General features: G+C 44.9%; 1 protein-coding gene across 1 annotated transcript in view; it reads left to right on the forward strand.

The window, feature by feature from the left end:
- LOC124125871 overlaps nt 1–15,045 on the forward strand; it is a 77,879-nt gene that overhangs the window by 56,403 nt on the left and 6,431 nt on the right. The window contains exon 8 of the mRNA XM_048385401.1: nt 760–801. Coding sequence (XP_048241358.1) covers nt 760–801 — 42 coding nt within the window. The remainder of the gene's footprint in view (nt 1–759; nt 802–15,045) is intronic.

A 15,045-nucleotide genomic window follows, 5' to 3' on the forward strand; every position in this document is an offset into this window, starting at 1 on the left:
ACAAGTAAAATTTGCTTTGGACCTTGCCTTGAACTTTAATATTTGTTACATTTTTCACTACCCATGACAGAATTTTTGAATGTTCTAAAATGGATTACTTGTTTGCTGTGTAATTGTGTGTTCCAAATGTATACTGTATAAGGCCTTCTTGTTGTCATGGCATAACACATATATCATGCATGTGTAACCTTACACTAACGCACTTAGTTCAACATTAATAAAAGAGGCATCTAATGAACCCTTAAGAATTTCACAAGATACAGTAGGCGTATCTCCTGATCATTGTTCCAGCATCCTTCGTTTACGAACAACAAGCTGGCTGGATGGAACTTAAATTTTGGAACTTTTAATAATAAGGAAACAAACATTGATACTGATCCATAACAGCATTATCTCAGTTACTCTTGGGTGTAGATGAACACATCACCAACACATCATATCTTTGATCGAGTGCATTCATTTGAAATTGTTGACTTATCCCGTTATGTGATATCAAATGTTTCATCAAATCAGTAGACATTCCTGTTTATTTAGTAGAATTAAATCCGACAATTGTGATAATTCCAAACAGGACAATTTAGTCTGTAAGTACTAAATGGTTCATCTAGTCCAGTTGATTAGAAGACCTACAGGTACAATTTCAAGAATAAATTAGCATCACCCTCTTTATGGACGCTTTGGTACATCAAGTCGTTATCAAAGATAAAGAGCATTTCTGTTTACTTATGAGAATAAAATTGTACAACCTTTTTGTTGCAGCCAACTGCAGTACTGGACAATCGGAACTGGACAATCTAGTCAGTAAGTACTGAAATGTTTCATCTGGGAAAGCAAACCCAAGTTAGTTCAGTTGATTGGAAGACCTACAGGTACAGTTTTAGGAATGAATAAGCAGGGTATGAAACTCCCAAAAACTTCAGCCAGATCACAGGACTGGCTAGCTGAAATACTTGCCAGCCCTGACCAAAACCTGCCTGCCCACCATAATCATATGTTTCTCAGGATAATTTAATTAAAATTTTAAATCGAATTCATTGAACATGAAGTAATGCAAGGAAAGAAACACATTTTAGGTCAGATTTGTGTTTAATATCCTAGCTAGAATACATCATGTAAATATCCTTATTCCTAAATAGGGCCTCATAACATTAATCATTTTAACACCAAAGATGGACAAAATGTTTAACGACTGATCATAATTTGCATGCGAAAATATCGCATTTTGATTTAATAGGACACCAATATGTAAAAAATTCAATTAAGAACAATATTATAATTTGTATTTGGAACTTTAAACCAATAAACAGTCATAATATATATGAATACATAAGCCGTTCTTATTAGAATTGAATAGGGCAACTCTGATATGTTATTTAGATATTTATATCTTAGCATACGTACACCGTATTGTAGGTTATTGTCATTATGGCATCGCTACAAATTGCGTACTGAGGATTATATGACAGGGTTGTCACACATCTATGGCCGTGGTAAAAGCAAAAACGACTTTTTGCGCAACTAATGTCTACAGTTTAACGAGGCATATAAATTATCATTTAATATAATGTAATATATACCCAGTGCTTTTAATATTTATTATATTCGATTTTATCAACGAGTATCATTAAAAACCAGTGTTGTGGGTTCTTACAGTTGCGCAAATGCCATATACAGCGAGTTGATGTTATGTTCGTAATCGCTGCTGAAAGATCCAATAATATAACCCTTGATACTATAACGTGTGAGTATCGTGTGCTGTTATTCCCACGATATCGTGCATATTATGGTAAATTTGTCATTATTTACACGATATATCTACATATTATGGTTAAAGTTCTGTTATTTACACGATATCGTGCATATTGTCATAAATCGTCTGTTATTTACACGATATCGTGTACATTGTGGAATATGTACTCTTTATGTACACGATAACGTGCGAATAGACACAGGCCCTTGTAGCATAAGCGCATGGTTAAATTTTAGGTCGTCTAAAAGCTAACGGGGTTTCTTTTTTGTGACATTTTATCATTCATCTTTACATGTGAATTAATGCTTATCATCGGGAAATATTTAGAATATTTTTATATATGAAATATTACCCGACCGTCGGGCAGGGGGATTTGAAAATCTGGCAGCCCGAGTTGAAATCAACCTGTCTCGGACGGTCGGGCAGGCAGGTATTTCGAACACTTGAATAAGCCACCACTACTTAATGGATGCTTGGTGGTAACAAACTCATTGATACTGCGGCATACAACAGAAACCGCTTCTAAAGTTAAACTGGAAAGATTACCTACAATCAGCAAAGATATGATACTTTGAACATGACCAGACAACCATGAGATCAGAAAGATATAAGATCTTGTGTTTCATTTGATTCATGATATATCCAGTCTCTGTAGATACTTCCCTCCAAACTACGTAACTGTTCATGTGCATTTGTGATATTTGCTAAAGCTTGGGGTTGTTTCAATTTTAAGCTCACCTGACTGAACGTCAAGTGATTTTATGTCATACTCTGCTAGTCTTGCATTGGTCTTCTCAGAAACCACAAGACCAATGAAATTGAAATTCACAGGCACGTTACCACCAATAACAAACCTGCATGTGTTCACGGATATGAAATGGCCTTTAGTTGGACATAATTTTTCAAGATGTATTTCACATTTGACATCAAATTTTGTTCAAATCAGTGTGATATTACTTCTAGCTAATTTATACGTTCTTCTCCTCTGCATGTTCTTAAAAAGAAGGAAGGTAGGCAGTGCGGCCAATCATCACAATACTATACACCAGGATGCTGCTGATCAGCCTGCTAAGGATCGCGTTGAGATATACAAGCAGGATCAACGAGTTGCATCGACGCTCCCACTCTCAAAGTACGCACTCTCACTCTCAGAATCGATGCTCCCGCTCTCAGGATCGGAGTTCGCATTCCGGGTAATGCTCTCGCTCACCACCCCCCCCCCCCCCCCCCCCCCCCCCCCCACCCCCCCCAAGGGTGCATTTTACTTTGCCACTCGTGTCGACTATTTTGTCAGAAATTATTTCCACCTCCCTCTCCCATCATTCACGAGAGGATGCCTTTGTTTGAGGTGCGGTTCTTTTCAGTATATAACCAGTATAAGGCCAAGATGTACCAATTCCTGTGTTACGGAATTCAGGGTATCACTTAAGTAAGTCCGAAGAGACACCAACTTACAGGTCTGTTGGAGGACCGGGAGAAGGAGTATTGCAGCTACCCGTAGTTCATGCCAGGTCAGTTCGCCTTTCGCAGCTTTGGAAGAGGACGTAATGGAGAGCAGGAATCTAATTCGTCCTCCGGACCATCAATCTCCTTTACTAGACCTAAACTGTTAGGCTCCAACTGTTACTCCAATGCAGCACGACTTACTTCAGCCTACAGCAGTAACCATTTCAGACACTCCCGTTGGCAGAAGACTGGGGCTGTTCTTGGACAACTGGATCATCCTCGCAGACCCATTTATGACACAGTTGCTCCCGACGGGATAACAACTCCTCTGATCTCCTTACCAGCTACATTCCAGCCTCTACAGAGGGTGTATACAGTCAGGCAGCTAACGACCCTGATCAACACTATAGGAATGTTACTTCTAAAGATTGTCTCAGCCCACTTCCCGCGACTCAAGGGTTTTATTCATCCATCTTCCTCGTGACCAAAAAGGATAGCTTGAAGCACCAGCTAATCTTCAATATGGAGGTTTTCAACACAAACTATATGGAAGATCTGCCTACTTTTCGCATGACGTCGATCGCACTCGTTCATCCCGGCGATTGCCTTGTCTACCTGCATCTACATGGTACCTATCTTGACGTTCCCATGAGGGCTGTTTACCTGCCTCACCCTGCCCGTCACAAAATCCCTGCGTCTTAGCTCTTATCTTGACAACTGAATTCGGGCACATACTCCTTTAACAACTCGACTTCTTGCATCGCCTTCTGTACCAGCTCGGATGGTTGGGTCGATGTCAACAAGTTCAAGTTAGTTTCCAGCAAACGTCTCGAATTCATTGGTGCCCTCTTCAAGGCATGATGTTCATCCCGTACGAGTGTTGGGTGAACATTCAACGGTTTGTTCCATTGGCACTCAAAAAATAAATCCAGCTCTGACGATAGCGTAAGGTCTCACTTTGCGAGGCCAGTTGCTTCAGTGCTTTCTTGCTCACTTCATCAGAACCGACAGCTGTGAGATGCAGATTACACTACCGATCCAGCTCCACCCACATCTACAATGGTGGTTAGTTAAATCGAACGTCAGCAGTGTCTCTCTGAAGCCGTTTGTTCTGTCCTTTCATCTGTTAGTAGAGGCCTCAACCATGGGTTGGGGAGCGTATTTTCGCTATCTCCAAGTAGAAGGACGTTGGACCATTGCTTCCACATCAAACAACATAGAATTCAAGGAGGTCAATCTAGCAGTGTCACATTGGTCAGAGCTCCTCTCAACCCACGATACATTCTGACAACACTGCATAAACAGAATGGGGTCCATGAAGTCTATGTCGCCTTCTTCCAGCCCATTGACCCCCTCAACAAATATGTCCTGGCTCGTCAAATTCTAGGGGTCTCCCATGTCATTTACGACTCCCTGTCCCAAACTGAAAGAGTGGTCACTTCACCTGGTGCTGTTCCAGTTAATCGCAAACTGCATCCGTTCCTGGAAATTGATGTCTTTGCCACTTGCTTCAGTGTTCAGCTCTCCTGATTTGTGTCGCCCATCATCGATCGTCAAGCCTGGTACGATGATGCGTTGTCATTCCCATTGGAGGGACTCAATGCCTGCACCTTTCCACAGACAGGCGTTCTTCACCAGGTACTGCAGAAGGTGGAAGCCACCAGTCACCTTTCTCTGACTTTGGTCACTCCCTATTAGACAAAGTGCAACATGTTCCCCAGCTTTCTAAGGCTCATTAACAGACCATTCCATAATCTTCTGCTCCTTGACGATCTTCTATTGCAACCTCACTCCCAGTGTCTTCATCTGTCCCTTCCAAAGCTCCATGCGCATTTGCAGAAGTCTCTTGTTGTTCAAGGCTACTTAAGGTGGGTAGAAACGATCATTGCAGCTCACCTTTATGATCACAAGTGGACAGCCATCAAAAACTATTGTCACACTTGCGACATTTCCATTCCTACCTAGGTTTCACCTCATCAGATTGCTGATCATCTACATCACCTGCAATCTACACATAAGCTTAGGGCTACACATTGACAATCTACCTTGCAGCTATCAACTCCCTGATCGCCACTACTTCATGTGCAAAAGTCTCCACTGTTGTGGAACTCAAATCTCTCCTTGGCTCTTACAAACTGGCTCCTACAATCCTTGCGATATCGGCCTCCTTGAAAGTCTGACATTGAGTGATTATGTGTCACTGGCTGACAAAGATTTTGAACAGATCACACTGAAGACTGTGTTCATTTTGGTCTTGGCTACTGCAGCTTGCGTTAGCAAGATACATGCTTTGGATGCCACCAGGATCCAGTTTAAACATTCCGGAGCTAGGCGGATGGAGAGACCTGAAGAGACGCTTCATTCCGCTGAGGAAATGTCCCGTACCATGATCTCTTTTTGGCTTCGTTCAATCAAACTCCAGGCCTATACATTAGCCGGGTTGCCTTCACTGGAAACGTCCAACTCACATGAGAGTCGAGCGGTTGCTTCCACCATGGCCTTAACACAGCAATTACACCCTCATGGAAGGGTGGCTCTGGAAACCTGATACAGCTTTTGCTTGACCTTACCTCTGGAACATTTCAGTCACTGACGTGCCGGGTCTCCACAAGTTTGACCCTCGGGTTATGGTGTAACAACTGTCACATCCCAACAAACGATAGATAGAGACGTTACATGAGCTTGGATCCTGACCTCTTGCTTACGAATGTATATACGTATTAAATCTATAAATATCAACATTGGTGCTGTGTGTTGTGTGTTTTTATATTGTTTGGTTTTTCCCGGACTGAGTAACTGGCATCACTGTGAGTTTAATAATTTGGTATATTTTAGTAGAAATTGTATATATATATATATATATATATATATATATACTCTTCAAAAAAGGAAACTTGACACTGACTTTCAAAATGTAATATAATGCGATTATTTCAAATAGGACACAGAAACCATAATTGAAACACTGTTTGTCGATCAATGTACACAATGTTCAAAACATTAATCGTGCCACCTAGACAGACACAGGTACACGATACAGTCACAGGGGTACAGAAAATGTCAATATCGGTTGTGCCCACCACGTGCATCAATCACTGCTTGACACCGACAACCCATAGATGCAATCAAGTTGTCAATAACACGCTGTTGGATGTGCTGCAATTCATGCCGAAGGGCATCAAGATGCACTGGAAGTATTTGGGGCAGTGGATTCCTTCTGTCGATCTAACTCGTCCCACAGATGCTCAATCGGGGACAAATCTGGTGACCTGGCTGGCCAAGGTAATGTCTGGATGTTGTTGTGCTGTAAGAAGTCCTGACAAACACGTGCAATATGCGGTCGAGCGTTGTCCTGCTGGAACTGTCCGCCATGAACGTTGAACGTAAGGAAGAACGTAAGGCTGTAGGATCTAGTCTCTGCAACGCACACCTTTCAATGCACCTGCCACATGCACGAGTGGCGTCCTACCACCGTGATGAATTCCGGCCCATACCATGACACTCCCGCCGCCAAATGGGACAACCTTCTGTACACAGTTGGGGGCGTAACATCCATCCCGACGTCTAAAGACACGTGCGCGCCCATAAGCACATGTGAGTAGGAAACGGGACTCGTCAGTAAACAGTACATTTCTCCACCTTGCACGTGCCCATTGAACCCTCTGTTGACACCAAAGTAGACGGTCCGCCAGATGACGTGGGGTCAATACATGACGTCGAACAGGTCTTCGTGCAAAAAGTCCAACCTCCCTCAATCTGTTGCGTACCATTTGATCTGATATTCTGTGTACCCCAGGGATCTGTGTGGTTATAGACGTGGCTGTGTTAGTGCGGTCTCGAAGGTGTCGCAGCCGGATGTATCGATCTTGTGCTTGGGTTGTCACCCTTGGTCTTCCTGACCTTGGTCTTTCATCAACTCTGTTGGTGTTGTTGTATTGGGTCCACAGTGCGGAGATTGTCTGTCTGGATACGCCAAAGTGCCTGGCCACTTCTAGCAGAGTTGCTCCGGCTTCTAATCTCCCAATGACGTTGTTCCGTTGAGCTGCATTCAGTCTTGGCATTCTGTCACCGCCTCTACTCTCGTTATAAGGACTGTATGAACAGCCGTTGATGTGGATTTGTATACCCATTCAGCAGGGGGGCCTGTGCTGCACGTTTTTTTACAGGCAGTTGCGTTTGGATGAAGCTGTAAAATTGATCCCCAAACGCTACGTTTATGTGCTTTGCATGTGTTTTCGCGATCTAATTCGTCCTCCGGACCATCAATCTCCTTTACTAGACCTAAACTGTTAGGCTCCAACTGTTACTCCAATACAGCACGACTTACTTCAGCCTACAGCAGTAACCATTTCAGACACTCCCGTTGGCAGAAGACTGGGGCTGTTCTTGGACAACTGGATCATCCTCGCAGACCCATTTATGACACAGTTGCTCCCGACGGGATAACAACTCCTCTGATCTCCTTACCAGCTACATTCCAGCCTCTACAGAGGGTGTATACAGTCAGGCAGCTAACGACCCTGATCAACACTATAGGAATGTTACTTCTAAAGATTGTCTCAGCCCACTTCCCGCGACTCTAGGGTTTTATTCATCCATCTTCCTCGTGACCAAAAAGGATAGCTTGAAGCACCAGCTAATCTTCAATATGGAGGTTTTCAACACAAACTATATGGAAGATCTGCCTACTTTTCGCATGACGTCGATCGCACTCGTTCATCCCGGCGATTGCCTTGTCTACCTGCATCTACATGGTACCTATCTTGACGTTCCCATGAGGGCTGTTTACCTGCCTCACCCTGCCCGTCACAAAATCCCTGCGTCTTAGCTCTTATCTTGACAACTGAATTCGGGCACATACTCCTTTAACAACTCGACTTCTTGCATCGCCTTCTGTACCAGCTCGGATGGTTGGGTCGATGTCAACAAGTTCAAGTTAGTTTCCAGCAAACGTCTCGAATTCATTGGTGCCCTCTTCAAGGCATGATGTTCATCCCGTACGAGTGTTGGGTGAACATTCAACGGTTTGTTCCATTGGCACTCAAAAAATAAATCCAGCTCTGACGATAGCGTAAGGTCTCACTTTGCGAGGCCAGTTGCTTCAGTGCTTTCTTGCTCACTTCATCAGAACCGACAGCTGTGAGATGCAGATTACACTACCGATCCAGCTCCACCCACATCTACAATGGTGGTTAGTTAAATCGAACGTCAGCAGTGTCTCTCTGAAGCCGTTTGTTCTGTCCTTTCATCTGTTAGTAGAGGCCTCAACCATGGGTTGGGGAGCGTATTTTCGCTATCTCCAAGTAGAAGGACGTTGGACCATTGCTTCCACATCAAACAACATAGAATTCAAGGAGGTCAATCTAGCAGTGTCACATTGGTCAGAGCTCCTCTCAACCCACGATACATTCTGACAACACTGCATAAACAGAATGGGGTCCATGAAGTCTATGTCGCCTTCTTCCAGCCCATTGACCCCCTCAACAAATATGTCCTGGCTCGTCAAATTCTAGGGGTCTCCCATGTCATTTACGACTCCCTGTCCCAAACTGAAAGAGTGGTCACCTCACCTGGTGCTGTTCCAGTTAATCGCAAACTGCATCCGTTCCTGGAAATTGATGTCTTTGCCACTTGCTTCAGTGTTCAGCTCTCCTGATTTGTGTCGCCCATCATCGATCGTCAAGCCTGGTACGATGATGCGTTGTCATTCCCATTGGAGGGACTCAATGCCTGCACCTTTCCACAGACAGGCGTTCTTCACCAGGTACTGCAGAAGGTGGAAGCCACCAGTCACCTTTCTCTGACTTTGGTCACTCCCTATTAGACAAAGTGCAACATGTTCCCCAGCTTTCTAAGGCTCATTAACAGACCATTCCATAATCTTCTGCTCCTTGACGATCTTCTATTGCAACCTCACTCCCAGTGTCTTCATCTGTCCCTTCCAAAGCTCCATGCGCATTTGCAGAAGTCTCTTGTTGTTCAAGGCTACTTAAGGTGGGTAGAAACGATCATTGCAGCTCACCTTTATGATCACAAGTGGACAGCCATCAAAACTATTGTCACACTTGCGACATTTCCATTCCTACCTAGGTTTCACCTCATCAGATTGCTGATCATCTACATCACCTGCAATCTACACATAAGCTTAGGGCTACACATTGACAATCTACCTTGCAGCTATCAACTCCCTGATCGCCACTACTTCATGTGCAAAAGTCTCCACTGTTGTGGAACTCAAATCTCTCCTTGGCTCTTACAAACTGGCTCCTACAATCCTTGCGATATCGGCCTCCTTGAAAGTCTGACATTGAGTGATTATGTGTCACTGGCTGACAAAGATTTTGAACAGATCACACTGAAGACTGTGTTCATTTTGGTCTTGGCTACTGCAGCTTGCGTTAGCAAGATACATGCTTTGGATGCCACCAGGATCCAGTTTAAACATTCCGGAGCTAGGCGGATGGAGAGACCTGAAGAGACGCTTCATTCCGCTGAGGAAATGTCCCGTACCATGATCTCTTTTTGGCTTCGTTCAATCAAACTCCAGGCCTATACATTAGCCGGGTTGCCTTCACTGGAAACGTCCAACTCACATGAGAGTCGAGCGGTTGCTTCCACCATGGCCTTAACACAGCAATTACACCCTCATGGAAGGGTGGCTCTGGAAACCTGATACAGCTTTTGCTTGACCTTACCTCTGGAACATTTCAGTCACTGACGTGCCGGGTCTCCACAAGTTTGACCCTCGGGTTATGGTGTAACAACTGTCACATCCCAACAAACGATAGATAGAGACGTTACATGAGCTTGGATCCTGACCTCTTGCTTACGAATGTATATACGTATTAAATCTATAAATATCAACATTGGTGCTGTGTGTTGTGTGTTTTTATATTGTTTGGTTTTTCCCGGACTGAGTAACTGGCATCACTGTGAGATTAATAATTTGGTATATTTTAGTAGAAATTGTATATATATATATATATATATATATATACTCTTCAAAAAAGGAAACTTGACACTGACTTTCAGAATGTAATATAATGCGATTGTTTCAAATAGGACACAGAAACCATAATTGAAACACTGTTTGTCGATCAATGTACACAATGTTCAAAACATTAATCGTGCCACCTAGACAGACACAGGTACACGATACAGTCACAGGGGTACAGAAAATGTCAATATCGGTTGTGCCCACCACGTGCATCAATCACTGCTTGACACCGACAACCCATAGATGCAATCAAGTTGTCAATAACACGCTGTTGGATGTGCTGCAATTCATGCCGAAGGGCATCAAGATGCACTGGAAGTATTTGGGGCAGTGGATTCCTTCTGTCGATCTAACTCGTCCCACAGATGCTCAATCGGGGACAAATCTGGTGACCTGGCTGGCCAAGGTAATGTCTGGATGTTGTTGTGCTGTAAGAAGTCCTGACAAACACGTGCAATATGCGGTCGAGCGTTGTCCTGCTGGAACTGTCCACCATGAACGTTGAACGTAAGGAAGAACGTAAGGCTGTAGGATCTAGTCTCTGCAACGCACACCTTTCAATGCACCTGCCACATGCACGAGAGGCGTCCTACCACCGTGATGAATTCCGGCCCATACCATGACACTCCCGCCGCCAAATGGGACAACCTTCTGTACACAGTTGGGGGCGTAACATCCATCCCGACGTCTAAAGACACGTGCGCGCCCATAAGCACATGTGAGTAGGAAACGGGACTCGTCAGTAAACAGTACATTTCTCCACCTTGCACGTGCCCATTGAACCCTCTGTTGACACCAAAGTAGACGGTCCGCCAGATGACGTGGGGTCAATACATGACGTCGAACAGGTCTTCGTGCAAAAAGTCCAACCTCCCTCAATCTGTTGCGTACCATTTGATCTGATATTCTGTGTACCCCAGGGATCTGTGTGGTTATAGACGTGGCTGTGTTAGTGCGGTCTCGAAGGTGTCGCAGCCGGATGTATCGATCTTGTGCTTGGGTTGTCACCCTTGGTCTTCCTGACCTTGGTCTTTCGTCAACTCTGTTGGTGTTGTTGTATTGGGTCCACAGTGCGGAGATTGTCTGTCTGGATACGCCAAAGTGCCTGGCCACTTCTAGCAGAGTTGCTCCGGCTTCTAATCTCCCAATGACGTTGTTCCGTTGAGCTGCATTCAGTCTTGGCATTCTGTCACCGCCTCTACTCTCGTTATAAGGACTGTATGAACAGCCGTTGATGTGGATTTGTATACCCATTCAGCAGGGGGGCCTGTGCTGCACGTTTTTTTACAGGCAGTTGCGTTTGGATGAAGCTGTAAAAATTGATCCCCAAACGCTACGTTTATGTGCTTTGCATGTGTTTTCGCGATCTAATTCGTCCTCCGGACCATCAATCTCCTTTACTAGACCTAAACTGTTAGGCTCCAACTGTTACTCCAATACAGCACGACTTACTTCAGCCTACAGCAGTAACCATTTCAGACACTCCCGTTGGCAGAAGACTGGGGCTGTTCTTGGACAACTGGATCATCCTCGCAGACCCATTTATGACACAGTTGCTCCCGACGGGATAACAACTCCTCTGATCTCCTTACCAGCTACATTCCAGCCTCTACAGAGGGTGTATACAGTCAGGCAGCTAACGACCTTGATCAACACTATAGGAATGTTACTTCTAAAGATTGTCTCAGCCCACTTCCCGCGACTCTAGGGTTTTATTCATCCATCTTCCTCGTGACCAAAAAGGATAGCTTGAAGCACCAGCTAATCTTCAATATGGAGGTTTTCAACACAAACTATATGGAAGATCTGCCTACTTTTCGCATGACGTCGATCGCACTCGTTCATCCCGGCGATTGCCTTGTCTACCTGCATCTACATGGTACCCATCTTGACGTTCCCATGAGGGCTGTTTACCTGCCTCACCCTGCCCGTCACAAAATCCCTGCGTCTTAGCTCTTATCTTGACAACTGAATTCGGGCACATACTCCTTTAACAACTCGACTTCTTGCATCGCCTTCTGTACCAGCTCGGATGGTTGGGTCGATGTCAACAAGTTCAAGTTAGTTTCCAGCAAACGTCTCGAATTCATTGGTGCCCTCTTCAAGGCATGATGTTCATCCCGTACGAGTGTTGGGTGAACATTCAACGGTTTGTTCCATTGGCACTCAAAAAATAAATCCAGCTCTGACGATAGCGTAAGGTCTCACTTTGCGAGGCCAGTTGCTTCAGTGCTTTCTTGCTCACTTCATCAGAACCGACAGCTGTGAGATGCAGATTACACTACCGATCCAGCTCCACCCACATCTACAATGGTGGTTAGTTAAATCGAACGTCAGCAGTGTCTCTCTGAAGCCGTTTGTTCTGTCCTTTCATCTGTTAGTAGAGGCCTCAACCATGGGTTGGGGAGCGTATTTTCGCTATCTCCAAGTAGAAGGACGTTGGACCATTGCTTCCACATCAAACAACATAGAATTCAAGGAGGTCAATCTAGCAGTGTCACATTGGTCAGAGCTCCTCTCAACCCACGATACATTCTGACAACACTGCATAAACAGAATGGAGTCCATGAAGTCTATGTCGCCTTCTTCCAGCCCATTGACCCCCTCAACAAATATGTCCTGGCTCGTCAAATTCTAGGGGTCTCCCATGTCATTTACGACACCCTGTCCCAAACTGAAAGAGTGGTCACTTCACCTGGTGCTGTTCCAGTTAATCGCAAACTGCATCCGTTCCTGGAAATTGATGTCTTTGCCACTTGCTTCAGTGTTCAGCTCTCCTGATTTGTGTCGCCCATCATCGATCGTCAAGCCTGGTACGATGATGCGTTGTCATTCCCATTGGAGGGACTCAATGCCTGCACCTTTCCACAGACAGGCGTTCTTCACCAGGTACTGCAGAAGGTGGAAGCCACCAGTCACCTTTCTCTGACTTTGGTCACTCCCTATTAGACAAAGTGCAACATGTTCCCCAGCTTTCTAAGGCTCATTAACAGACCATTCCATAATCTTCTGCTCCTTGACGATCTTCTATTGCAACCTCACTCCCAGTGTCTTCATCTGTCCCTTCCAAAGCTCCATGCGCATTTGCAGAAGTCTCTTGTTGTTCAAGGCTACTTAAGGTGGGTAGAAACGATCATTGCAGCTCACCTTTATGATCACAAGTGGACAGCCATCAAAAACTATTGTCACACTTGCGACATTTCCATTCCTACCTAGGTTTCACCTCATCAGATTGCTGATCATCTACATCACCTGCAATCTACACATAAGCTTAGGGCTACACATTGACAATCTACCTTGCAGCTATCAACTCCCTGATCGCCACTACTTCATGTGCAAAAGTCTCCACTGTTGTGGAACTCAAATCTCTCCTTGGCTCTTACAAACTGGCTCCTGCAATCCTTGCGATATCGGCCTCCTTGAAAGTCTGACATTGAGTGATTATGTGTCACTGGCTGACAAAGATTTTGAACAGATCACACTGAAGACTGTGTTCATTTTGGTCTTGGCTACTGCAGCTTGCGTTAGCAAGATACATGCTTTGGATGCCACCAGGATCCAGTTTAAACATTCCGGTAATGATGTAAGAAGTCCTGACAAACACGTGCAATATGCGGTCGAGCGTTGTCCTGCTGGAACTGTCCGCCATGAACGTTGAACGTAAGGAAGAACGTAAGGCTGTAGGATCTAGTCTCTGCAACGCACACCTTTCAATGCACCTGCCACATGCACGAGAGGCGTCCTACCACCGTGATGAATTCCGGCCCATACCATGACACTCCCGCCGCCAAATGGGACAACCTTCTGTACACAGTTGGGGGCTTAACATCCCTCCCGACGTCTAAAGACACGTGCGCGCCCATAAGCACGTGTGAGTAGGAAACGGGACTCGTCAGTAAACAGTACATTTCTCCACCTTGCACGTGCCCATTGAACCCTCTGTTGACACCAAAGTAGACGGTCCGCCAGATGACGTGGGGTCAATACATGACGTCGAACAGGTCTTCGTGCAAAAAGTCCAACCTCCCTCAATCTGTTGCGTACCATTTGATCTGATATTCTGTGTACCCCAGGGATCTGTGTGGTTATAGACGTGGCTGTGTTAGTGCGGTCTCGAAGGTGTCGCAGCCGGATGTATCGATCTTGTGCTTGGGTTGTCACCCTTGGTCTTCCTGACCTTGGTCTTTCGTCAACTCTGTTGGTGTTGTTGTATTGGGTCCACAGTGCGGAGATTGTCTGCCTGGATACGCCAAAGTGCCTGGCCACTTCTAGCAGAGTTGCTCCGGCTTCTAATCTCCCAATGACGTTGTTCCGTTGAGCTGCATTCAGTCCTGGCATTCTGTCACCGCCTCTACTCTCGTTATAAGGACTGTATGAACAGCCGTTGATGTGGATTTGTATACCCATTCAGCAGGGGGGCCTGTGCTGCACGTTTTTTTACAGGCAGTTGCGTTTGGATGAAGCTGTAAAATTGATCCCCAAACGCTACGTTTATGTGCTTTGCATGTGTTTTCGCGAATCATAGACACATCATCTTTCTGTTTGACTGATTTGGTTTTCATTTAATGTAATTATTTTAGATATTGGCAAAAAGTGGTTTTACATCTATGTCTAGTTTCTATGTCACGTGATATGCATGCCTAACCATCCCCTAATCTCAGTTCCTCTCGTCTAATAGCTCTACGAATGAAAATTAGTTGACAGGGAGACACACGTACCCGGATCCTGGAAGGTTACCGTGCACCGAGCACGAAATTGATCCAGTTGTTGGTCATAACCATAGAGATGCTGGGGTGTGTTCAGGTGAATTTTATGTTTTAGAAGCTGGAAACATGCATGGTTCATGCACATT

The sequence above is a fragment of the Haliotis rufescens genome, unplaced genomic scaffold (assembly GCF_023055435.1).
Source record: "Haliotis rufescens isolate VD_foot unplaced genomic scaffold, xgHalRufe1.0.p SCAF_58, whole genome shotgun sequence".
NCBI lineage: Eukaryota > Metazoa > Mollusca > Gastropoda > Lepetellida > Haliotidae > Haliotis > Haliotis rufescens.